Source organism: Haliaeetus albicilla, chromosome 2, assembly GCF_947461875.1.
Source record: "Haliaeetus albicilla chromosome 2, bHalAlb1.1, whole genome shotgun sequence".
Classification (NCBI taxonomy): domain Eukaryota; kingdom Metazoa; phylum Chordata; class Aves; order Accipitriformes; family Accipitridae; genus Haliaeetus; species Haliaeetus albicilla.
The window spans coordinates 70,857,924-70,885,757 of NC_091484.1; the positions used below are offsets into that span (position 1 = coordinate 70,857,924).

The 27,834-nt window shown below is 37.5% G+C and overlaps 1 protein-coding gene across 1 annotated transcript in view; it reads right to left on the bottom strand.

Annotated features, from left to right (window-relative positions):
• UBE3C (ubiquitin protein ligase E3C) overlaps positions 1-26,405 on the bottom strand; it is an 83,198-nt gene extending 56,793 nt beyond the window's left edge. Inside the window, exons 1-10 of the mRNA XM_069778192.1 lie at positions 25,884-26,405; positions 15,705-15,758; positions 12,244-12,318; positions 11,399-11,545; positions 10,510-10,625; positions 8,416-8,573; positions 6,154-6,307; positions 5,161-5,378; positions 4,726-4,880; positions 2,430-2,617 (exon numbers count right to left, since the gene is read on the bottom strand). Coding sequence (XP_069634293.1) covers positions 2,430-2,617; positions 4,726-4,880; positions 5,161-5,378; positions 6,154-6,307; positions 8,416-8,573; positions 10,510-10,625; positions 11,399-11,545; positions 12,244-12,318; positions 15,705-15,758; positions 25,884-25,949 — 1,331 coding nt within the window. The 5' untranslated portion in view covers positions 25,950-26,405. The remainder of the gene's footprint in view (positions 1-2,429; positions 2,618-4,725; positions 4,881-5,160; positions 5,379-6,153; positions 6,308-8,415; positions 8,574-10,509; positions 10,626-11,398; positions 11,546-12,243; positions 12,319-15,704; positions 15,759-25,883) is intronic.
• Between the last annotated feature and the right edge of the window lie 1,429 nt (positions 26,406-27,834).

Sequence of the window (27,834 nt, forward strand, 5' to 3'; positions counted from 1 at the left end):
GAGGCTTGCTCCCGCAGTTCAAAACTACACTGCACTTTTGGGTATCTTGTTCTGTTCTCTCTTGGTCTCTGCTGCAAAACCAAAGAAACCACTGAGATAATGCAGCAACACCAAGGTTCCTAACGCCACACAGTATCATCATCAGGCAAATCAAAGATGTACTAAGAAGCCACAAGAAGAAAAAGCATTCAGCTTTAATGGAGTGATATGTCTATACTATGAGTTTCTTATCTTTTTTCAAGAAGGAAAAAAGCCTCAGAAGTATTAAAACAATACAGAGATACTTGTTGTTTCCTCCCTTCCAAAGCTTGTGTTAACTTGAGCCTCATTTTCTCTATTCAAAAGTTTTCAGTTACTACTCTCTCTATTTAGCATCCCACTTTGCAGATCTGCAGCCTTTATATTTAATTATAATTTTCTATTACAGTTGTAAATACTCTTAAATAACCAGAGTCTTTGTAACAACCTTTTCAATCTTTCAAACCATTTGACCCAGTCTGTTTCCAAACAGAAAATAAAAGAGCATTTTTGAGCTCTTAGAATATATTAAAAATATTTTTAAATAAATTATTTCTGCTTAACTATTTCTACATGGTTTAATTAAATAGATACACTTTGAATATTAAATAATTCAAAAGTTAGTTTCAAAACAAGTGAAGCATCTTTCAAAAGACCATCATTAAATTTGACAAAATCATTTGGGCAATAAAAAAATCACAGGCAATTAAAAAAAGTGGAAATTAATGACAAAAAAAATCTTTTAATTGTCTTCTGAAATGGCACAATGTTTACTACCTTTAAAACAAGCATCAAATGTCCTTTGAAAAAACCCTCAAAAATAATGTTTAGAATAGCTGCTTGGTAACTTAGGCCAGGTGTAAAATGCACTAAGAATAGGATAAAAAATTGACACCTCCTGATATGATGACGCCTGGCAAACCCAACATTTATGACTGACTTGGAAGTCAGAACTCATAATTAAATGTCTACATTAATTTACCAAATACCTGTATGAATTAATTTCATTTTGACCATGAAAGTAATGCCATTGGTATTACTGACACAAATCTTAGCATCTTTACTACTTACTGCTAAAATTGGTACATTCAACTATTTTGGAGCTATTCAAAAGTTAAAATTTGTAAATTGCTTTCCATTATAAGATGTTGAGTAGAGCTTTCATAACTCCTGAATTTATCCAATGTGTAACTAGCTTGTTATCACAAATAATTGCAAAGACCCAGTATGGCTTCTCAGAGGAAATAGATGCCATACTCATACAATTAAAGTTCTGACTTCTTTATTCATTAAACACCCTTTTCCACACAGTTCACCAGCAAACCTGAAGTCAAAGCAGTGATGCATTTAAACTCAGTAATTACTATCCAAGGCAATGTAGTACTTGCAACAATAAAGCAGGCATACTAATTCAACTGCTGCTATGATCTTCAGGTCTCACATCCTGCTCTAACGCAATTAGTCTACAAAGAACTAATTACCCTAATCGAGCAATCACAGTTTCACTGACATCTTACTTCCTCTAACAGCTATAAACACCACTGGGCTAAGATAGCACCTAATTAGTTTTCCGTATCACTGTTTACAATGCAGTTTGAATTGATTATGTTTACAACATTCCCTAAATACTTACTTTACTACCAGCAACTACATACTTATTCAAAACTACTTGCACAAAACAGTGTTAATACTTATGGGTCTTAGTCTGATAATAAAAAGGTCAAAAATCTTCTTCCATTGTTACTGACGTTGTTTGCAGTCTCTGTAAAAGAATCCTGTACAAATGAACAAGTCTTTTATCTCCTTCTCAGGTGCCAAAGCCCTTCCCAAACAACAGTGATTCTCAATAGTTAGGAATCACTTTAACTTGTAGCAAGAGAGATTTTGCTGTATATTAAAGAGGGTAGAGAACAAGTTGGTTTCAGTGCTCAGCTAGCTACAGAGACCATGGAATCCATTTCACTGAAAGTTTTAAAAGCAAGCTAGGCAAACCTCTACTACAATGACACTTAACAATGCTTCTGAGCAAGGGGACAGATAAAACTCCTTTCAAGAATCCTTGCAATCCCTATTTGTGTGTGATTTTCACAAACGCTACCTGTTCCATAGTCCTCAATGTGGTGACAGAATACTAACTTATTTGCAACTCACTAAACAAACCAAGAGCTTACACTTCTGGACTCAGTGATTACTCCAGAGAGAACACGATGAATAAGAAGAAAAAGAAGAAACAGAAAGAAACCACTCTTTGGTTTGCCTGGAATTATTATTTAACTTCTGAAATTCTTACTGATTTCAGCTGATCATAAAAGAAAACAGAAAAAAACCCCACAGGGTATTTAAAACACATCTCTCTACTAAAACCAATTTTAGATGTATCACAGCTCAACATCACTATTATTTATACTTGCCTGACTTTTGGCACCATCATTCGGTGTTGTACCATTAGCGTGTGGCAGATTGATGCCATCAGGGTAAAGACCTCTTCACTAGCTGAATCTCTCCAAACCATATTCAGTAGAGTATTTGTCTGCTGCTTTGTATCTAATTTCTTTAGACACTCCTCAGTTATGTACTGAACTGATATTCTCCCATCACCCTACAAACATACCAAAGAAAAATTTGCTTTAAGTCTTTTTAATGATCAAGTATCCCCTTTTTAAAGAAAATAATACTTCAGAATTTTACTAGAGCATAAATTTTTCTTGTACAGTAATTAAAACGTAATCATATCTGTGTACCCCAGTAGCATTCTTAAAAATATCAGACCCAAGAGCCAACTTAAATCCTTAGGTGGGCAACTGTTGGGTTGTGGTATTGATCTTTTCACTAAGGCCAGTGGGAAAGACTCCCTTTCATGTAAGCATGTTCTGCAAAACTTGGATACAATAAGGCCAGATCATTTACTTGCATAAAATATGCAAATAGTCATCTCTTCCCCACTGACATCAGTCAGCACTGAATGTGAAATCCAGAAATTGATGCCTACTCTAAGTTCCTTTACAAACAGTATTTTCACATTCATAATCCATTGGTTAAAATACAACAAAAAACTTCAGGGGGGCTAACACATGTTTGGGGGGTACCAGAAGCATAGGAAGGGGAATGCTTTCTCTTGGTATAGAACTAGGTGGAGTTCAACCTTTTCTGTTCCTTATTGATTCTCTCTATTTTGCCCCCAACAGAGCAAAGCAGTCTGGCTCATTGAAGGGTCCAAGTTATCCCATTAAGAACTTTTAAGAAAGAGGTGATCCCCAACAAGCCCCCCACTGTTTTGGGGTTTTTTTTGTAAGACAGGCATGCATAAAAATATGGAATACAAAAACTTACAGGCAAAACACATGAAAAACATAATGCAATAAATAGTATCATGTATTAAAGCCTACACAGAGCAGATCTTCTCTAATTTACAAATTACTCTAAGTTAACTGTGAACGGGAATTTATGCTTTGTTTTTACCTAATTACCTCTTAAACATCACCGATATCTCTAAGCCACAAGTGGAATCTGCCAATATTTACATCACATACAGTGTGTGTCTATCTGGCAAATTAAGTATTTTATTCACACTATCTTGGTAAAGATTTTGGGTTAACAGCAACACACTGCATCTAAAAATGCAGAAGTAAAAGGCTGCATGTATTCCCCAGCAGTATGGCTCTTTATAAGAGGTTACTCTCAATATCGATGTCTTAAAAATGCTGCATCTTTCAGAAATGTACATCACCTTACTTTAAATATAAGTAGGCATTATAGGAACAGTAACTCTTAGAAAAGCTCGTACACTTTTGCTTTCAACACTTAACCAAGAAAATGCCAGGAAGCCTTAGAACACCCGAGACAAAAATTCAGAATTCCCAGCTCAGTGTGGGGAGGCAAAATAATCTATGAGGCTTTTTTTTTTTTAATGAACCCTAAATATGTTGAAATTTCACACATTCCACAAAGAAAGATGGCACACTGTGTAAGTCCTTTGAATGGTAGTGTCTTCTGAGAGATTATATAAAGGCCAGTGAGAAACTGTTGAATTTATGTCTCTCCAACTTTGGCTGTGCAGAGCCTTGATCCAAGTGTTAGGAGGTTAAAGTTAGCGCAGATTCATTTTACTGGTGGAAGTTTAAACTACAGTGAAAAGTTCTATTTATAATACAGTCTCTATACATTATTATAGAAAACAGGTGTGCCCCCTTTGAGGGCTTTCAAGGTGCTGGATATATTTAAATACAGAGCTAATTCTACAGGGTAAAGACTGTAGTCGAACTTTTAATATTTCCACAAGAAAAAAAAAAAAAAGAAAATAAAATACTAATTTGGAAGATCAGATTCTTATCTTTCATGATACCTTAGCATCATCACGGACTTAAAGATACCTTAGCATCACCACAGACTTAAAGAATACAGAGTGACACAGTCTCTGTAAAATACAAAAATCTAAAGAAGTTTAAACTTTTTTTGTTAAATAAAAGCTCTGTCCTTCAGCAGACACACTACCTGTACTTTAAGATTTCTTATTATAGTAAGGGTTTTGTTTTTAATGTAAGCAACCGGTTCCATTTGCTTATAGTGAGCAGCCATCTATTTTTAAGAAGTAAACATGCTCCCTTCTACACGTAGCTAGAAAAATACTGGACTACGGTGATCGTATTTTTGCCTGTATTTGCTGCTGCTATAATACAAATCCATTCAAAGAAATTCTGTAGTGCTTACTGGTGTAGTTGTCATTTTACTGATCTCTTCATCCTCATCTTCAGAATCACTGTTTGCATCTTGACAATTTGTACCAGCAGTAGACACAGGCAGCTGAGAGAGAAAAGTTTGGAGTACCCTCAAATACACAAGAAGTCCTTCCTCTGAAAGGGACCCTATAGCACATACATTGAAATAAAAGATCGTTAGCCAGATCACACTGTACTATAAAATATATTTTACCAGAAATACCTGACCAAAACACATTATGCCGAATCTTCCCAAATTAAGTGTATTTTTTACTGAAGAGTGTAAGAACAGCTAATAAAACAGCTCTCTCCAATACTTTTATCCACAAACTGTCCTTTTTGCTTGGCAATGAACCACATTGTGGAAATACATAGCATATTAACTCAAATATGAAAAAGCAATGAATTGGCTATTTAACTTTCTCACCCAAATATGTCTCTCCAACTGTTAACACAAAGTAAAAAAGCCATGGGGCTTGATCACTTCTTGAACATCCACTTTCTGCTACTAATAGTGCATTCAGAAAGAGTTCATAAGGGAAAATGGTCTGCACATCAGCAAGCGCTGGAATGATGAAATGGAATATCTGATCTGTAAAAGGTGCTGCCAGAAACTCCTCTGTGAAGGCTGCAAAAATCTGCTGCCTGAAATGAAGAAAAATTGTCTTTATAGAAAATATAGGCAAAATTTCCCACAATTATATCCATGGAATAACAGATCAATTTACAAGCTTGAACATGTCCATCAAAAAGACCACAAAGCTGTGCTCCATTAATCCTGTGCTAATAAACCAAATTTCTCAGATTTCTCAAAAATGAACTTATATATTATTTTCCTGATGATCTTACATGTTTTATCCTTTAAACTTTTCATAACCTCACAGAAAACTATTCTGAAGTTAAATTCATTGTTTATAATCTTGAACTAAAAAGTAAATTAAAAAAGCACAATTAGTCTTTTTTCCCAAAGTACTACTTTAACACAGAACACTATCACATGATATAACCAGTTTGATTTTTGTTCCATCCCTGACTCTTTCTGCTTGTAAGCTACGACTTATTTCTCTCCACAAACCTCAGCTCCTGTCACAAAGTTCTTTTTAACTCTAAAATTCTTTTCATTTGCCCTTAGCTGCATCTCTGCCCTTATCTAATTTTTTCCCACACCTATACTCCTATGTATTGTGATACCTGCTATTCTCTGTGCTGTTTACTGTAGCCTTCAGCATTTTATTGCCTTTTTATTAAACACACCTGAAACTCCATTGTTTCACTGATGTATAGCATTACCAAAAAATCACTACTATTGCAAATAAATCAACAAACTGCACTGAAAGAATAGCTAGACATTCAACAACAAACTGCACACCTCTGACAATAACAAATCAGTACATAAATATATAATATTATCTTTATTTACCTTGCACCTTCTGGACAGGAGCTATATGTAAAGTGCAATGGCTTCAGAACATTCTCCAGAAGTATTTTTGCAATAGGGACTCGAGAAACATCAGAATACTCAATACTCGAGGGAAGCTTATTGTTAATTAACAAATAAAGCGACTTGTAGTAGCCTGCAAATAAGAAATATCACTTTTTAAATACAGTATTATTTTTCTTCTTTTCCATACAAAACAACTTATATACTTAACAGTAACTTGAAAAATACTTTACAATTCATTCCATGAAGCTTTACTTACAAAGACGTTTTACAATAGTTATATGAATGTGACTTGGACTAAGAGGATACACTAGCAATCTCTTTGGAAATATCGCTTTATAAAATCATAGGTAGATAATTGCATTCAGAGTCAGCTTGATTTTCAAAGATTGATCACTCCTGCTGATGAAGTGAATAATTTTCTCTTTTTTTAAATGATGACCTATGAAAAAGATGTTCTCTTTTCTCCTCTGAGTGACTCTAGTCATGTTTTTGACAGCAGTCCTTCCACCCTTTCAGAAATGGTGAATTTTCCCCTCTACTCAAAACATGACTGCATCACACACGTAAAAGTCCTGTTGGCAGGATGTCTCAATTCTATAAACACCTTGCCTTAGCAGGCTGAAGAATACAATTACTGTTTCCAAAACAGGGATCTCTCAGTAATAAAATGCATTACCACTCAAGCCATAAAGACATGTCTAGAGGGTAATCTATTTTTGTCTCACTAAAGTACAAATGGAATCACGTGATTTCACTCTTCTTAAACCATCTTCCTCCTTCTCAATGAACTCCTAAACTAAGATGCAAGTTCCACAACTACAGGAAACACTGTAAATGCCAAAATAGCGTTGCATGATTGAGAGGTCCAGTCCAAGACCCTTTGTCAGGGACTACCCAAGTTCACATTCAATGCAACAAGCGGAAGTCACCATAAAGAAATAACTTAGCAATGCTGACGAGATGCACATGGAAGACAAATTATATGCAAAAACATATACTAATAAAAGCTGATTACAGTTTTTTTTACATATTAACCATCATAAATGATTAGGAGACAGAAAATTTGTAGTTGCACATGACCAATTTTTTTTTTCCTATTTTAAGTGACTAGAAAGCTGAATTCTTTTACTAAAATATATGATCTAACATCTTGATAAGCTTTCATATTCAGTTGTGAGGACTGAATATTACACTAAAAGAACAAATGTAAGTATTTTGGAATATATATTTATTATATAGTAAGCAATGAGACAAACACAAATACTTCTATAGTTTCAGCTACACCTAGGCAAGTAAAATGTATGTGCTACAGTAAGAGTAATTTTTTCTGTCATAGTGACTTTGACATGTAGTAGTTAAAACCAAATCCTTAGTAACAGGATAAGATAGCCCAGTCCACTGAATGTAATTTGAAACTTACATAGAATTATCACAACAATTAACTAACAAATTGGAAGGTGCTCTTTTTGCTTTTTATACCAATGAAGCTGGATCGAAGATGATTATTTCATAATGTTTTTGTCTTTTCTCCCCACTCACAAGTCTTGCAAACTCAAGCTATGGTATCAGAAAGCCAAATTAATTTTTTCGCACGTTCCCAGAGTAATAAAGTTTCTTCGAGACAAAACACAATTTTGGTGATAACTACACAATTCATTAACTTTCGGTATGTTTGCACAGGTGTAACGGATGGCAGTTTAGCAAACAGTTTTGCTGATGACAGTACAAGGGAAATAAAAGCTAGGTCACCATCTCTTTGCTAAGGTGTCTCTAGTGTTAGCAGGATGAAAAGGTAATGCCAATTTACGATAATAATTAAAGTTAACAGTTATAGAGAACAGTACTGCAACACAATAGCCAACTTTTACACAACTAAAGCTTGTATCTGCCACGGTGTGTGTGTGTGGTGTGTGTGTGTACACACAACTACTGGAATAAAACTTTTGTTAGGAAATATCCACCTACTCTCAAAATCTGTGGTAAAAGTCTGTATAAGTAACTTGGTAGAATATTCAATTTATAAACAGAATTTCCAAAGAAATTAAACAGTAATTTCTCAAGCAGTGATCTCATTACAAGCAAAATACCCATCTAATGTATAGGTTAGTGTATGCAGCACTTAATTCATCATGTCTGTGGTAAAGGCAAAAATGTGATTAAACAACATGGTCTTCAGGTATTACACATTCTGTTCAATTTTTGAGTATTTCCCAGAACTTCTAGATCCTAGCTACTCACCTTTTTGAATCATGTAGTGCAAAATTTGTTCAATTAATGATGTCACATAGCTGACATCTTGTAAAACAGGCAAATACGTATTCTCAGATGAAAATACCTCAAGCATTCTCATAGGAAGTGCAACATTCAGACTGTCATCATTGCAATTTTGCAATAGCCTATAAATGAAATTAAATCAAAATTATTTAACAAGATATTTCTCTTATTTCACCACAGGCATATGTACAATGGTTTAAAAATAAAACTACAAAAAACCTTTCACGTTCAGCTCAAAATAACTTATTTCTACTTGGTTTCCAAGTGCTCTCAGTAGGTTAGCTACATCTTTTTGTTGGCACCTTTATAATAATAATTCCTGATTTTAGGATTTCTACAAATATGGCGCGCTCTCTTTAAATCCTACTAAATTCTTTCTTTCAATGACTTCAAAGTTTGGAAGTCTATTGCACAAACTGGAAGAGAAGCAAAGAATAATACATGTTTTTCCAACATGTATTACTACTCAGATTAAAAATGAAGCCATGAAAGCCCCAGAGCAATATGGGCTGGGAACAAGTGCTGGGGAATGTCATATGTATAACTAAAACAATATGTCTTTGATTACAGACTGAAATATTAAAAATACAACCATTCCCATCCTTTTAGCAAGTTGCTTACGAAACAACTACCAGTAACCACAGAAATGGTGAAGATTAAGAGCCGGTTTAGAATTAAAAGAATTTGTTAGTATGAGATGTATATAGGCATAGTTGCCCTAACAATGTGCTTTCCTTCCCAGCCATTCAGAAAGATGGGACCTATCAGCAAAAATTGTTTTGACACCATAGCTAAGACATTTCACTAAACAGAAAAAAAGATACTCTGACAACAAGACCTTTTTTGCAGATGTAGCTGCAATCAAACTAACATTTTTTGCTACAATATTACACAGTCACCTTTTTTTCCATAGCATCAAAAGCTACAACTTCTCATGAATCTGAACTTATCCCAGGGAAATACTTTTTTGGCTACCTGTCCCACTGCTCACTTTCTGGGCTTCTGCAGAAAATCAAAGTAGCTCAGAAAGCAAGAAAGACACCCATCATCATGCTGGCAAGGTAAAGTTAAGAAGAGCTTCTTCCTCCATTGTCCCTATCTATATGTATAGGCAGGGACAGCTCTTCCACTCCTTTTGTTTTCCCACATCACCCAGTCAGGAAGGGAGAGTGGGAATACTAACAGAGCTGCATTTACAAAACCACAATTTCAACTGTAGTGAAAAGGTACAATTCAATCCAGTGACACCACAGCTGTGTTCCGCTGTACATGGACTCTGAAGCCCACCACTCAAGTCTTTAGTATCTGGTGTCACTGTTTATCATACATACAGTATACATAATTGTAAGAACACAAGGTTCAGTGACTTGAATGAAACAATTTTCTAAAAAAGCCTCAAAATTAAAAGGAAAAAAAAACTATTTTAAAGTTCTGGAGAGTATAACTGGTTCCTCTTATTGATAAGAACAAATATATTGTTTTCTAACACTAGGCTTTAGCTGCCAGCTATTCAAGTCACCTTGATAGATTTACCTTCCTGTGATCCTCCAAGGATCCTCCCACTATAGATAATAAATGTACTGCTGAAGCCAGTAATGTAACTGCTTAACATGTCTTAAATTCAAAATAAAGTGCGAGGAAAGGCATCTTAAATAATATTAGTTTTAAAACAAAACACATCCAAAGTATATCCTTGGAACATTAGTCTAACTCAGATAATATCGTCTAATCACTATCAGTTCTTCTGGTTTCCACAAATATTGCTAATGATACCGCTATATGCGAACAGTTAAGAACATACTTATGCCTATCTCTAGGCAGGGCATCCCTTACGCCCATGTTGAACTTGAAAGTCAACAGAGCTTAAGAACATTCCACTGTTCTTACATAGGAACAAGTATCCTATACCATGGCCTAAACATGTATTTAACATAAACAGTTCTCTCCATAAAATAAATTCACATTTAATACTTCACCTGCTGCAAAAAGAAACAAACAAGTGCCCAGCATAATTTCGCAACCCACTTTAGACAGTAGCACATCGGAAAAAGAATTTACCTGCAACACAGCCCCAACAGTCTTTTTATTTGGAATAAGCAAGTAAGTCTGTCTGGACCATCCAATTGCTTAACAAACTGAGAACTCTGTTTAATTAAATTCTGACACATCCATACCTGGGAAAAGATATGCACAAGTTTACTGTTTGTAACAACAAGTTATATTATTTATTGCAACACAGACAGTAGTATTTCAATCCTGGTTTGGTTGCCTTTGGAGGACTTACAAAACACAAAGTAAGACAATCATGTTCAGCTGATAAAAAAGAAATTTTTACACAACATAAACTAAACAACTGCTTGTACTAAACTTTCAAAGTTAAGACTGAATTACACTTACAAATAACTTTACTCTTGCAACAAATTTATCTGATAATTTTTTTGTTTTAAATAGGTATAATTCTTTAATGTCTATCATTAATACCCCACTATGAATCATATTTACTTGCACATTTGGGATGTTTGCAGTGACTTTGCAATTGATATGCCAGCATTATTGACCAGTGATGAAAAAAAAAAAAAAACAAACAAACAACCCAAATACCTTAAGAATGACCAGAGAGCTAAGTGGAAAATATTGTTTAAAAATTAAATTCTAATAGAAGCATATTATTTTTAATAAACTACTGTGAATAATACACACAGGATTTTTCAAGGCTTCATTTCATAAATTTTGTGTGTGTGTGTGCACATATAAAATCTAATTTTAAGTTATTCTGCCTAAATGAAAAACAGCAGAGTGCAAGCCAGCAAAAGCCAGAATTCTTAAATTAATTTACTGAAGTGGTCAAAGCCTTTTTTGCATCCCTTCAAAATCTTTTAAGTGAAAGAGTACTTTAAAAGTGCATGAAATAAAAGTACTATGGATCAAAGTAGGTAACAGTACTCACCAAACGCTTAGAATCCTCATTCTGTCTATAGAAAAAGAGCAACTGACGAACTAAAAGAGTCAAATTGGCTCCATTAGTAGTGGAAAAGGTTCCTCCAGACTGGGCCAAATCAGCACAGCGATCAAATTCACTTCTTTGGATAGAGTACTTAAAAATAAGACATGCATCAATATATCAATAATGGTTATGATGTAAAATAGAGATGCAAAATTTCAAAAACTTCATTTCAGCTCCCCATCCGAGGTGGTTGCAAAGTAGTAAAATGGATATAACACATATTTGTTAAGAGATCAAAACATACACACAATATCATAGTTAGAGCCATAACTGCTTTCTGTAATTCAGGAAATACACATTGCAACAAATTTGTTGCTTTTCAAGTAAAGAATATCACATCAAACATTTTCACCTAGTTTAAAATTGCTAATGTTTATTAAGTAAACAGATACAACTCATTCTTAAAATAATCCACCCAACAGCAGCTTAGAAAGAACATCTTTTTGACTCAAACTACCACCTTAGCCATAACAAAAAAAAAAAGTTCCACTGGTGTGTGAAAGCTGCTAATACCTAACTGTTTTCATTTGCTTTGTCAGCTCAAAAAAACATTGTGTCATCCCACTGAAGTCCACTGGCACAGACATGCTTTGCAGAATAAATGTCCATCTACTAAAATATTGAGGTTCAAATGAAAATGTCAAGAGGAAAAAAGAACTTCCACTTTGTGGGCACACACAATACTCAAGAAGATGAAGATTTTTTTCAATGGAATTATTTATTACTAGAAAGTCTCATTTGCAGCAAAACTGTTTTACATCTTTCTAAATAAATAAATAAGTACATACTTGATGTTTTCTGTCTCTGTACCCTCTTACAAATGACTGGATTATTATTGCATTTTTCAGCCTCCGCCTTTCTTCCTGTAAAACAAAGAAAGAAAACTGAAATCAACATTGTGGAACTGACTCTAATTTCTACCATTTTATGAAATATATTTGTATACAAAAGGAATTTTTTTAAATTAGAATTAAGCACTAATCATCAGTAAAATAAAGTGTTTGAAGGTTTGCATTCAATACACATAAATCAGGGAGCAAGCTTTTTATGTTTTTAAGTGTAAATTTACCACTAAGATATTGCAAAAGAATTTTTAATACTCAGTAAGTATGTAATACTACAGAAATCAAAATAAACACATTCGCATTTTATTAGACAAAGTCTTAATACTAAAATGTTGAAGAATTCATCAAACTCAATGACACCCTTCCTCTTTCTGCACAGATCAGCTAACACTGAAGACCCACTTATTTGCTTCCATTCAAATAATATATCAGTATTATGAGGCTGGTGCAGTTTAAACGTGGGGAAAAAAACCACAAACCAAAAAAAAAATCCATTATTTGGACACAATACTGCAGTAAAAGGAAAATGAGCCTTAATGCTTTAAGCCCAGGAGCACAATATGGAAATTAATAAGAATTCTTGCTCTCTCCTTCAAACCAGACATGTAAAGCGAGTCATTTTATGGTGTCTTCCTCAGTAGCTAGAAAGAGTAGTTAAAACCATCCTCTACAATGGCTCACTTTCTGAGGAACTGAAAGCCAGCTTGCTTAAGGTACTATGGAAAGAGCACTCTGAGTCCCCTGACAACACACACTCCCAGCATATCCCATCACAATGAACATCCAAGGGAAGTGGCTACTGTAATTAGGTTTCTAATAATGTCCATATAGTTTCTTACGGGATGAAAGAGGGAAGTAAATAAAATAGTTGCTTATGAACCTACAGCTACAAAGCAGTCGTTGAGGAAAGGAAAGTACGAAGACCAAGAGTAAAAATGAGAGAAGCCTGCTTTGAGAAGAGAAACTTTAACCTAATCAATCCTTGAACTATAACGAGCCCATAATTCTGAGGGCCACCAAGCAAAACAAAATACCAAAATGTTTTTATAAATTTCATTAAAATACATTTGGGAAAGTTCACATAAACTTTCAACTCACAAAACCTTGATTTCTAATTTATTGTCCCATAAAGACACATCCAACTTCAGAACTTAACCTGAACTGACCAGAGAAACACCAGATGAAATTGCTATCCAATGTCTATTTTATTTTTCTTGGAAACCCCAGTTCCTAAAGCAATTTCTCTGAATAAGCATATACTTGAAAGACTCTGATTACCTCTAGAGCGCGGACCAAGATCAAAATTTTGATAGGCCAAAAGATATTTTTCTCTCCAAAGTATCTAACAGTAAAAGTGCAAAGTATGGGGGCAAGCCAGAGAGAGTTTCAATCACAGAGAGGCACTGCCTCTTCATAATCATAATGTAATGCTTGACTAAAAAGTAGGTATCTTCTCCTTTTCTCTAGGTACAGGTTTTATCCTAGAATACATAACTGTCAATTAGCGACCCTTAATTGCCAAGGTTTTAAGTCTGAGGTCACTGCTAAGATTCTGCTACAGGCATTTTTTTAAAAGCCATAACTGATTTTATTCTCAGAGGAGTCATTCATTTTGTGAGAATCTGATATATGTCACAGAAAATTGTTGTGTGTATGTGTGTACATATACAGATATGAGTATATGACTTTGCATCAGCTTTGCAGCAGACAGAATTAAGCAACTGAATGGGTTATTTTGATATATGGCAAAAAGTTTATGAAGTGCTGTCGTGGTTTAACTCCAGCCAGCAACTCAGCAACATGCAGCCGCTCACTCACTCCTCCCCCCCACCCAGTGGGATGGGGGAGAAAATCAGGAAAAGAAGTAAAACTCATGGGTTGAGATAAGAACAGTTTAATAGAACAGAAAAGAAGAAACTAATAATGATAATGGTAACACTAATAAAATTACAACAGTAATAATAAAAGGACTGGAATATACAAATGACGCACAGTGCAACTGCTCACCACCTGCCAATCGATCGATGCCCAGCTAGTCCCCGAGCGGCGATCCCCCCGCCCCCACTCCGCCCAGTTCCCATACTAGATGTGATGTCCCATGTTACGGAATACCCCGTTGGCCAGTTTGGGTCAGCTGCCCTGGCTATGTCCCATCCCAACTTCTTGTGTCCCTCCAGCCTTCTTGCTCGCTGGGCATGAGAAGCTGAAAAATCCTTGACTATAGTCTAAACACTACTGAGCAACAACTGAAAACATCAGTGTTATCAACATTCTGCTCATACTGAACTCAAAACATAGCACTGTACCAGCTACTAGGAAGAAAATTAACCCTATCCCAGCTGAAACCAGGACAAGCGCAAAAAAGTCTTTTTGCATATGTTGGTAAGGACTCACTGATCATAAATTTGATTCGTAACAGAGCATTGTGAACTAACTGGTGAAATCCTAGTAACTTCCTAGTAAAGTTGGTCTGTAATTATACATCCAGATTGGAAAGGAAAAAAAAGCAGTATCTGTCCTCAGAAACAGAGGAGCCACTGCAGAACTTCTAGTTAATCTAGCAAGGGTCAAACACATCTTTAATGGCCAAATAGCTATGCTTTCTTGACTACACAGTTATACTTTTTACATCATTTTTAAGACCAAAATTTTTTTTCAACTCATATCTGGGAGGGAATGACAACATGAACATATTCACTTTAAATCCATACTACCAAATTTTGTTTTCGTGATGACACATACATTCAAGTTTCAAAACTGGCGTGTTTTCCTTTCATTGCCTATTTCTCCTTTGCGTTATTCCAGACTGAATTATCCATGGCAGTAAACTTCCATCACAAACCAGTATAAGGCTTCCTAAAGCCTCACACATCAGCTTCTCATTGGTCCTCAATTATCAGGTGATTTCAAAGCACTTTAGGATGCATTCAAGTATCACTCTTCTGATTTTACCTTCACAGAACTGAGGCACACATTGGGGAAGTTAATTACTGCAGGTCATCCAAGAAACCATAGCAGAACCAGGAAGAGAAGACAGTTTGCTGAGACCAAACCATAGTAACAGATTATCGACAAGCCAAAAAATGCAATTTGCTAGCCAAATACCTATCTCTTCTCAACAAAGACTAGAATCAATGAGTACCAAAATAAAAGGAAAAATTCCCTTTGCACCTAGCACATGCTTAATTACCTTCTTTTGAGATGAAAATCACTTCTGGGAAGCACCTTAAAAGCAGTCAAACAGTTTATCAATTCTAGTATACTGGAAGACTATACAGAACTTGCAAACTGAAACAAAACATTCCTTAACTAAGTACAACTGCAGCAGAAGTACTTTGGACTGTAAATGTTAATACATGAAAGAAAAATCCAGTGCGCATGCAAATGCTTACAGTCTACTTTACCTCTCGTTTTCTCCTTTCTTCCTGAGTACGATGCAGGAGAGAAGCCTTTTCTTCCTGTAAGGCACAAATAAAGATACTATTGCATTTTCATTCAAACACGATTCAAATGTGTTCATGATATTTAATACAGACTTCACTTTGGGGATTGTTCATAATATGTAATACGTAAAACACCGGAGAAAAGTAAGCGTTAATCATTTTCCGCGCTTACAAATACATGCAATTCAACCCTCTCAAAAGCACAGTGATGGAGGAAAGCTATGTAAAAAGAAAAGGGACAGGCAAACACCAGCAAACTATACTGATCCCTGTCCAGGTTTGTGTTCTCAGCATCCCAGTAATCTAGGCAAACACCATCCATTTACAAATGGGGGAGCTGAAACATAATAGGGTCCCAATCCTACCAGGTAATACCAAATGTTTATCGAGTGTTTTCCTTGCTTGGAGTGTATGCAAGTCATTGGCCCAGGTGCGTACAGCAAGTTGTGGCATGTTCAAAGCAATCACATACTGTTCCAAAGCCCCATGCTTTTGTCTAACTTGCAAAAAAGCATTAAGCTCTTATATTTACTTATCCTTTTCCTCAAAACGTGCCCAGAAAGGATGTCAAAACAGACTTATGTAACATAAATGGAAGGAATTTTTTCTTTTAAAATTTTGAACTCTTCACCCAAATTAAGGCTACAAACTGAAACTTTCAGGACAGTGATCTCTCCAATACAGAAAAAGAAAAGAATGCTAAAGTATTCATGAGGCCTCTAAAGAACAATACCATTACAATAGAAAACCTGTGCATTAGCTTTTAAACCACAATCTTAAATCAGTACACATAGATTACAAAATATAAACAAAGATTTATTTATTTGCAAGAATCTCTCACTGGATGGTTCTGTGTAGTTTCCAAGGAAATACACAAAATAATTCCTTTTTGATGCAGAGTATTCAGCTCCCATTGCAGACAATAAGAGTTGAAAGTATCCTGGCACCAGTCTAAAACAGACAATAGATTTAAGGAAACCATTTTCTTTTTTTGCCTCTAGGACACATGTAACTACTTCCTTTTTCTCCCTATGCCCGAATAATACACACTCAAGCTGAAAATGTATTGTAACTGAATACATAAAAATAAATTTGAAGTTGGCAAACAAATGTTTACAAAATATTTAACCACATCTAAAACAACCATGCTGGAATATTTTCAATGTCTATATGCAGATACAAAAACTGAGGGCAAAACTGTTCTGCATTTTTCTTTTTTGACAATACAGAGGAAGCAAGGTCATGATTCTCCTAGTTTCTTCAGGATGGAATATACTTTAACGCAGACCACCAAGAGAGAATGAAAAAAGAAAAACATAGATGCAAAAGGGGAATTTAAAACTGGGTTTGTATTTCAGATCATTTACTGGAGCAAGCATAAAGAAAAAAAATCCCACAAGAAGGTTAACCATCTTTTCCTCTAAAGACAGTATTTATGGCCAAAGACACCACTAACTACAGCTATTGCCCTCTAAGGACAGGTTTTTTTCCATGTGTTAAACACAGTATAAACAAATCATACCAAAATCCATACATAAGATGATGTATCTCCACTCAAGCAATAGGAAAGGCTCCAGGTCTGCTTGGTAACATGAGGCAATGTACTAAATTAAGAAATAGCCAACAAATGGCTTAAAGTTTCAAGACTTTTTTTAACAATTACTTCTTTTTCAACAGCTGATACCCAATGCATTAAAGAAGTTAGTAAAATGTTCCTATTTAGAAGTGATCAGAGTGACATCTCTTCAATACGCTTGGACAGTTTCATTCTGCAGGCAGCACCATGCAGAGAGCATTTCTGCTTAGAAGCAGTGTTGGTGAATTAGTCCTTACACTTCAGAGCAGACTGAAAGAAAAAGCAAAATAACATACAGAAAATGGAAGACAAATTGCTACGTGAGTGGAGAAGAGAATCATACCAAAAAAAATACAAACACACTAAATGCAAGGGATTAGTAGATAAAGGAAAATAAGTGGCCAGAGGGCTTATCAAAAACAAGTAATTTTAAGTATTTGGAGAGGGAGGGAGATATAGGAGGATAGCGTATCCTCACTTAGTGTATCACCAGCTTTGCATTGATCAGGAATGAAGTCTCTTTAAATCAATTCACTTTGACTAATAACTTAAAAGTTTTGGTTTTTTTTAAAAATGTCACATACTTGCTTTGAGTATTTGTAAGGAAAAACACCAACTTGCTAAAGTATAAATAAAGTACAATAGAGGAACTGTCTTAAGACAAAGAATAAAATATTCAGGTAAGTACATCCCACCTTTAAAAAATTATTATGGGTCAAATAATACTGTTGTTCACAAGACACACATAGATCAGAAACATAAAGGAATAGACTCATAACTATGAATAAAGAATATTTTTAAATTAAATGCAAGAAAAATATAACTCCTTCAGAGTTACTCAACCCAACTGGAATACATTGTCTCTTCAGAAATTAAAAAGTAACAGTAAATACGCAATAGAAAATAAACCTGCTGTGGGAAAGAGACGAAAAGAACCATGAAAAAAATCTTCTTCATGTACAACGGGCATTCTAACAAAATTACTTCTTAAGGACAGCTAACTGCACAGTCATCTCTGAAATCCTCCCTGCCTTGCCTCTTAATAAACAGCACAATGAAAAAGAGCTAAATTCAGTAGCTGTTGCTCTGTGGCTGGTTGTGAATGTCAACAGCATTAAGATAAGTGATGTACATTTGACATCTATACGGTCATGTGACTGCTGACAGCTACAGCAGCTGTTCCACCACCTCCTCCTGCCTACCTACAGCCAGAGCTACCCACAGTAGAGATCGTCTGACAGTAACTTCCAAAGATCACACCTAGCTCATTCCTACTCCCAGTCTTCCTTGCCTCTCTTCTGTGAGGATCATGCTATCCTCTTTCTTCACCTGCCAGACAGGCAGACGTCAGGTATCAAGTCTACCTATTACGGTAGGCAGACATTTTAGGAGGAATGAAGCATCAGCTTGTCTTGAAACCTTCAACCCTAACTCAAAAGGAGCAAAAAGACATGTACTGAATCAAATTCTCAACACTTTCTATGATGTAGTCTTCTTTCTTCAGGAGCCTGACCTCCAAAGCGCAGAACAGGGAATACACTGTGTGTTTCATGCAATGTTTACTGTATGACTTGCAGTCCCTTTCCTGTCTGCTCCTTCCCCCAACAGAAGATACTGGTAAAGACAACCAACCTCAGGCTCTAACACGCAAGCTGCAGGACCATGAAAAGCCTTATTTCAGAAGTTTTCTTCACCATATATGCAAGGCATGACACAAAGAAACAAGCAAGCAAAGCAGCAGTATGTGACAGCAAAACACAATGTGACATTATGGATGATGACTCAAAGAGTAAGACAGAAGGGGAAAAGAGGCAAAAACAAAGAAACAGATGGAGGACAGTATACAAAAAGGACAGCTTGTGACTACCATCAAAGAAATGTTAAGTAATATCTGAAATGTTAATTTATACATCAGGATAAAACTCCTATGTACCGTATTGTTCATCAGAGCAAAGTTGAAAGTCGCACCACCACTGTAACAGACCAGGTGATGAGAACAGCCACATCCAAGAGTGTAATATTGTCAATGTCAGTGCTTCAAAAACTCCAATTAAATACATAATAAAAGAAAAATTTGAATTAAAACTACTTTCTTGTCCTCATTTTGCTGAAATACACTCCTAGTTGGAAAAGTATGTTTACACAACTCCTAGTCTTTATGTATCCTAGACAAAGACTGAGTAACATAAACAAATATACTAATTATGATTATTTTTGTCCTGCATTTTAACATTTTGCATTGAGACTGATAATAAACTTTCAACCCTCTTGGCTCAAAATTCAGGTTCAGAAAAAAAAAGTATATATAATTAAACTTTTTCAAATACTTCTATTATTTGTTGACTTTTAAAATCTGAACTTGAACACTGCTGGACAGTCATGTTAACAAAGCTATCTTAGCTCCACGCAAGTAAATTTAAAACCTAAATATGCTAGATGCAAAGGTGAAACTGAGTAATTATTTTCAGGTGCTGTCTAAACACTGAGCACACAAAAAAACCCCAACAAAAAATACACTGACACAAAAAATTAAATATTATTAATAAATGTTTGAGATTTATTTGTAAACCACAGGAGTTTATTTTCTTTCTTTAGTTGAGAATGCTATTCTATTTAACATTACAATAAGACCATACAAAGTACAAGGCATGACTTCTAGGAAATTTTCATGTATAAACAAATAAGCACTTGATCTTTTAACTTCTAGGGACAATTATAAGATCTTGTATGGTTTTCATCTACAAAATCCAGGAATTTGCATCTTTTTTCTTTCCTTAAAATGAGGAACGCGACTTCTCAGCTGAATTTAGCTTGAACCACATATAAATCAGTAACAACTTGCAAAGCAAATGAAGTGAGCGAAGTAATTTATAGAATAAAATTCCTTTCAACAAGTATTTAATAAGTCCAACAAATAAAAGGAAGATTTTGTAGCATTGATTTGTAGAGAACAAAGGTGGACACTGGGAGACATCCCCCTCCAAAGTGGTTCTCAACAATGTTTCTAGTGCCCAACATTATTTTAGATAGGATAAACTGCACTTCAGTTGTTCTTTCTGAATATTAAAACAATTAGCATTTTAAAAGACTCACAATGTCTTGAACTGAACCTCTACAATTCAAATTCCATCGGACTCCTCAGCCAGCCTGAGTAAAACACATTCAGCAGCTTGAAAAATTCTGCTTTAAAACAGTTTGTGACTCTTCACATCTCTGATTATTTACATCATTATTAAGTTTATATGTAGAAAAGACCATCTTCCAGTAGAAGGTATTTTAAAGTACTTAAAATAGGACCAGGAAGAGGCATTTGGCCAGGGAAAGCCTGGCCTCACTGAAACCAATGTCACAGTGCTTGCTAGAAAACATCAGCATTTTAGCTCAAATTTTACTGCAGTGAGTATCTGGAACCACTTTTATCACAGTAGCTAGAAAGCCACACACAGTGGAACCAGGACCTCACTGGAGGCTCTAGAGGGCATGTGAAATGCAAACAAGTTGTTTTTAAATTTACTCTCAGTTTGTCTCTGTTACAATTTTTAAGATGTATATTGTACACGTCATTGTAGTTGAGTGACTTTTCATCTTCTCAGAAACATGCAGGAAAAAATATATCTGTAAAAGCAGAAATTTTTGGTTTGAATTTGAGAAAATAGCACATAACTGAAAATAACAGTGTAATGACTGCTGTCAGCTAACTACAACTCCATCGTTCATAGCTTCCTTTCAAATGAGGAGAATTTTAAATGTCACCGAGAGGGAAAAAATCCACAAGAATCCAGTATGCATTAATTATATAGTTTCCTACTGACAGACAGTCATTATTTTACAACATGATGGTCTCATCATATTTCCACGCCACAGATCTGAAATTCAAAGAGCACTTCAAGACTTAGGCTTTGACATTTCAATGTTCTGGGCAAAACACAGTTGTGACTCAGAATGAGGTATGTACTTGCATAAGGATCTATGCCATGTGCCTTATGGGACAAAGGTCTTACGGAGCAAAGCACTGCAATTCTTTCCCACCATTCAAATATAAAATGTAAATTTGTAATTGCAGTCTAGAAATCCTGTACTATAAATCCCTAGCATCATTTCATTTCCGTTACCAGCTGGTGTATGTTCAAGTAAGATACAGTAAAACAGTAATTCTTCCTGCCTGAAATTATTAACAACTTTAAACAAAACTGTTTTTTAAATCTGTTCCATTGTTACTTAAATCCTATAGACATCTATCACCATAAGCAATCCCAACCTGTGCAGACCTCTCGATACACTGGCAATCTTGCAGCCTACTGTTTTTAAATCATTAATTTTTATTCCACAAGAAGTTACTTCATGCATAGAATACAGACAACAAAGCACAAACAAGGTGGTTCTGGAGTTCCACCTCTGCACTTCAGCTGTGAGCAGGGGGAAAAATATACAGGAATATAATGCTTAATGTTGTGCTATTAAGTTAAGAAAGCATATCAGTAACTACTAAAATAAAATATAAACAAGCTTTGTAAATTGAAAATCTCTGATTTTTTGAAAATGCCCATATTAAAAGAAATTAGACAGACTTTTTAAAATACAGATGGAGTCGTCACTGTTTGTTCATTAGTAATCTTCCATGTCTTCCACAAAAACAAAACCAAAAACCGAAAAGAAACTCAGTGAAGTTGGTTTCACTTTCATGACAGTGCTAACTCATCTGTATCACAAATTCCTGAAAAGGAAGATTTTTTTAAAGCCATCTCATACTGCATTGTAATTTTAAAATACCCTGTTTTAAACAGTCTTGGGATTTATAAAAGCATGTTTTAGATCTCTCAAGTGATACTGTAAATTTGACTTCATAATATTCTTTTAACCATTTTTCCTATTAAAGGTTTACAAGTTGTCATTAATACATTTCACAACCTAAACGAATAATGTGGAGCTACAGAGCCCCTTGTACATCTCAGCACAGGCATGGGGATCCCCCTGCATGGATGTACTAAAGAATAATACAAGGTACCTGTTCTTAACACTGATCAACTTATTATAAAGGAACACTAGGCCCAACTGTACCAAATGAAGCTGATGTGGTTAAACAGATTCTGCACTATGCTACCAGGAGTCCAACTTCATGATAAAATGAGTGAAACCTGCCAGCTGCCACCAGAAGGCACGGTGACACTCCACCTATATGAGACGCAAAGGATGGGGTGGGAACCACCCAGGTGAAGGACCAGATGTTTCAGTCCACTGCGCAGTTAGGTTGGGCTAGTTCAATTTGAACTGCACCCCAAACTAACTCTTTAGACACACCCCTTTTTTCCTGCCTGACACACCACAGAAATTCAGCCACAACCTTTTAGGCAACAATTACTGTCCTGTACAAAAAGTCCGTGAATAAGTCAAGACATTCCCATATTGAACTCCAATAACAACATTCATTTTTGGAAGCTATTTTACTTCAGAAGTAAAAAAATATGCTTTGCCGGTTACAATTAAAACTAAATCTGAAAATATCTTTTGAATAAAGCAGGGAATCATGTTTTGAGGGTAACAATAAGCAAACCCAAAAATTTAAAAAAAAAAACACCCACAAAAATTAACTTATCACATTGTAAATAAAATACAGTATCTACACCCTCAAACACATATAAAACTAATGCAAATAGTCCAAATTAATCAGCAGATTTTTGAAAGTAGATACTGAGGGAAAAGTCCAAACACTGACAATACCATCTATATTTTTACACTTTATTACGTACAATGCAATATTAAAACGTTACAATAATATTCTGAAAGGATCAGTCACAGGGAGAGTTGAGAACATTAATTTTGCAACCCAGGATTTTAACAAAAATAAGTGATACTTAAATACTACTTTTTTTGGCAAAAGGTTTGGTTGAAGTGCCTCTCTACAGCATCCGCAGTTCAGACCATCATAATGCACATCAACGTAAGATGCAACCAGTATAAAAACAAACCTGAAGCTCTCTGCTTTTGTAATTCAAAAATGCCATAAAAGTTAGCGGTGAGAAAGCACACTATATTCAGTACCTTTCTAACTGCCATGAGTCCCCAACTACACTTCCATCATTGTGCCTATACTGGTAGGCATTATTGACATCAACCCCTCATAAGGCCTAAGGAAACACTACAGACATACATGTCAATCAGTATCAGACAAGGTATCGACACATGACCCATGACCAACACAGTTATTGTTTGCAGCTGCAGTTATGTTAGCAAAACCATACTTTTAATAGTCAGTTTTGTTGATCGTTTATTTTGCTGTAGTTGTATCCACATCAGAAAGACTCTGCTGGCATCTTTAGCACTGACTAGCTCCTCAAACTGGAGTCCCTGCTTTCATACTGGGAGAGTTTTGCTAATGTAGCCATACAGGTGCAACAACACTTGGGAAGCTTCCCCAAATTCGGTAGAGAGTTATTCTTAGCATTAAGCAGCCTGCACGCAGATTCTACCAGTATTTCTGAGTTGTGCTTTATTCCACCAAAGGAATCAAAACAGGCAGTACTAAGCATCCAGCTAATAGAGCATCACAGAGGTGCAGGGTTGGAAACGCACCGTATCTTTCTAAAATTACACACATTTTGGAGGGCAAGGGGGTTTGTCAAAGAACAATTTTTTTCTTCCATGTGCACAAAAAGCTGAAAGGAAACATTTTACAAATCAGCCTTCTGTAAAACCAAAGCCTATAGGTATGAGAAACATGATCCCAAGGAGCCTGTGACGTGAGATAATGAGAAGCTCATGAAACCCATGTAAACACTTGACACACCAATCTGTGCTGTAGTATGCTTACACAGAAGTTCAGCTACACTGCATTTTTAGAAGTAACTTAGTACTGTTTAAAAAAATTCTTTCATTAGTACTCTACACAGTTTCTGAAAATAAGCAGCTATTTCAAGGGCATTCTACAGTGTCCATATAACCATGACGTCCAAGGCTGCGACTAACTGATTTGCGTTGACACAGCACAAGCACTTCACGGTACCAATGTAAGATCATGAAATCTGTGGACCAGTCAGCATCAATCTGATCATGAAATACCACCTCTGTATTGGACAGAGTGAAGGTTATGCATCAATTTCATTTTCCACTTCCTTTACCTTTTAATATTTGCCCTTGGAGATGTGTACCTGTATAACATTAACAAATTTGTCCCATATAATTAAAATAGATAGAAATCTGCTGAATTTTCATGACAAAATCAGTAGGTGTAAAAGAAGATATTATGACAGTTGTTTATTTCTGTAGAAGGAAACATGTTGTGCAAGTAACACTATTAGCAAGTCACTGTCAAAAGTTGCAAAGTACCTAAAGTGTACAGCTGAGGACCAGGGCATGTTCTGCCAATTCCTGCTTCATCTGGGGAATATTTATGGCATTTCTGACTGATGTAATGCCATTGTATGTAGTCTGATGAACAGAAACGTCTTAAGATAAACAGAAGATTATTCAGATGAAAAGCTGCACAATTTAAATACAGTTCTGCTACACGTTCTCTTTAATGAATTATGTAAGACAATACACCAAAACGCAAACTTCACTGTGATTTTAATATCACATGGTACAGTATTTTAGCCCAAGTTTTCTAACTGTATTGCCAAACCTTAGAAGTTTCAGAGAACCAAACTTGCTTACAGTGCACAATAACAAAAACTTAAGAATTATTTTCACCCCTATGAAGATTCAAAAATACTAATGAAAACTCTCAGTAGCTTCCCACACAATCATGTCCAATGACAACACGGGGAATCAGTATTTTAGCAATGAATTAAAGTGACCCTTACAAATCAGGCCACTTCTAAAAACACTGTCCCTTTTCTTGTTCTTTGGTAGTTCTATGCCCCTCAGTGCCTGACTAAACCTTTGACCACCCTATCCAATCAGCAAGATCCAAATGAACCATTTCTTTTCCATCAATAAATACAAGGACATTCAATAGCCTGGTACAGCAGACAATTAACTACTACTCACCCTGCACACGACAAATTGACTGAAAAGCTGAACCTGTGTCCCGGCAACCCCCCCACTCACGTGAATGAAGCCTCCCCCAGCAATTTGCATTGATCTCGAGTTGTGTAAGGCTGTTCCCCCCCACCTCTCCAGCGAGGTGGGCCCACGCAAGACTCTCCCTTTGGACAGAAATGACAAGAGGTCTCCGAGTCCTTCCCTCCTTCACCCCGGGAGCCCTAGAGACGAGCTGCTCGGGAGGTGCTACCAGCCACAACAAACCGGATTGCTTGCAGGGGGGACGAGCTAAGGAGACATTTCCTCGCTTCCCACAATTCTTACTACACTACAAGCCTGGGAGGGTGTGTGTGGCCTGATTTAAAGGAAGGAAAAGAAAAAAAAAACAACACAGAGCCACGGAGATCAGAGATAAACACATCATCGGGAGGGGAGGATTTCTTCGCTCTATTAAACCTTAGTCATAGCTGCTCCCATTTTTGAAGGCCCAACGGTAAAAATAACGATAATACAAGAAGGGAAGGCGGGCGGGGGGACGAGGGAAACCGACACAGACGCGGAGACAGACAGGCGCCGTTTCTTACCTTCCTACTCGCTCCTCCGAGAGACACCTTGGGCCTTGTTTTGAAATCCCCTTCAAAGCTAAACATGTTTACAGCTTATCCCATCTAGAGCGGGGTCCGCCACACCCCCCCCCCCTCGAGCTGACCCCGCAAAGGGGGGCGCCGGCCGGCCGGCAGGGGCGAGCGGAGGGGCCGCCGCCGGCCCCGGGGAGGCACAAACCCCCCGGGCTGGCACCCCGCGGCCCGCCCGCCCGCCGCCGGCGAGCCCCCGCCGCCCGCCCCCGAGGGGCTGCCTCCCTCACGGCGGCCCGGCTTCCTCCCCCCCTCCTTCTCCTCCTCCTCCTCCTCCTCCTCCCCGCGCCTTCCCCGCCCCGCGGCCTTCGCTTTCCCCGGTCGCCCCCCTTCTGACCGGCGGCGACGGCTGAGTGTAGTGGGAGGGAAGAGGAGGAGGGCGGGAGGGAGCGGAGGAGGGGGGCTGGCGGGGCTGCTTCACTTGCACTGGGGGAGCAGCCGGCTGTCGAGAGAAGATGGCCGCCGCCCGCAGCCTCCCCGGCGCGCTCCCGACGGCCGAGCGCGGCGGCGCGCCGCCGCCCCGCAGCCGCCGGGAGCGCGCCGCTCGCGCGCGCCGCGCCTCGGCCACCCCGCGAGGCCGCGCCTCGGGCCGCGGCGGCCCCAGCGCAGGGGGCGGCGGGAGGCGGGAGGCGGCCGCTTCTCCCCGGCCGTCGCCTCTCCTCGGCCGCCGCCTCGCCCTGGCCGGCAAGCCCCGCGGCCCCCCCGAGGCCTCACCGGGCCTGCCGCCCCCCCTTACCGGGCCTAACGACCGGGTTGTGCCCCCCGCCCGTTGGAGCCGCCTCTCTCACAGCCCTGACCGGTGTCCGGTTTGTCCCAGCTACGGTTGTTTCATCTAAAACTTCTTTCCCATTTTAATTATGAGCTTTGCGGGGGTGTACAGGAGCGTTTGGAGCGGAATTTGGAACCGCTGTACCACCTCCGCCCCAGCCGGGCCACACTGAGGAGCGGGCCTGAGGTGAGGGTCCCGCCTGGCCTCAGTGCAGGGCTGTCTTCCTCAGCGTCGGTGGGCTGTGGTAACGTGCAGTTTATACATATATATATCTCTCTCTCTCAGATTTGTGCGTTTTGTAGGATAAGCATATGATAGACATTACCCCATTGCGAAGACTTCATGACCAGTATTGAAGACGGAACACTGAACACCCGAGTACAGGCTCTTGTGCTTACACAGATGTGAAAATCCACTTGAGAAAGTTCCTGATGCAACTGGGCTCCGCACAGGATCGGGGCCTCGACAGTTGATGAAGGATGGAAGGAGAGAAAGACTGTAATACCAAAGCAGCAGACCTGAATGGTGACACTACACCCAAGGCCCCTCTAGTTTGTATTTATTTCTTAGCCTGCGCTCCATTTTTCAGTGCTGTGATTGCATCTTTCCAGGTACAGAGGTGATACGGACAACAGCAATAACAAAAAGCAATTATTCAGTCTGCGGCTGCGAGGTGCTAAATAAATATAGGTGGCCAAATCCAGCTTTCGTTTGCTTCAGTCGAAATTTGATTGAGCCCTAACTCGTGAATTCTCACATCGGCATATCACAACAAACAAATGGCAAGGATCCATGTCAGGAGACGATGTATGTGCTTCGCAGCTGTTCATACCGACAATGCAATGCCATTTAACTGTCGCCAAGCTGACTGAGAAAAGAAATACTTGTTGAGATTCCTTTGGATTTGGATGATTTAGAAGAGTCTAAATTTTAAAATTTCAGACTTTTCGTAAGGGAACAAGTGCTTGGCAAGAGTAAACATTAGCCCTGCATTTCCCAAGATAACACAGTTTCAGTATAAGCAAGCCTGGCCTCCTATAAATACTGTTTAGGAATGCAGTTGAGGTTTAGGGCATTGTGAAATACCACATCAAATGTTCGTTCATAGTTTCAACATGTTGCATTGTTGAT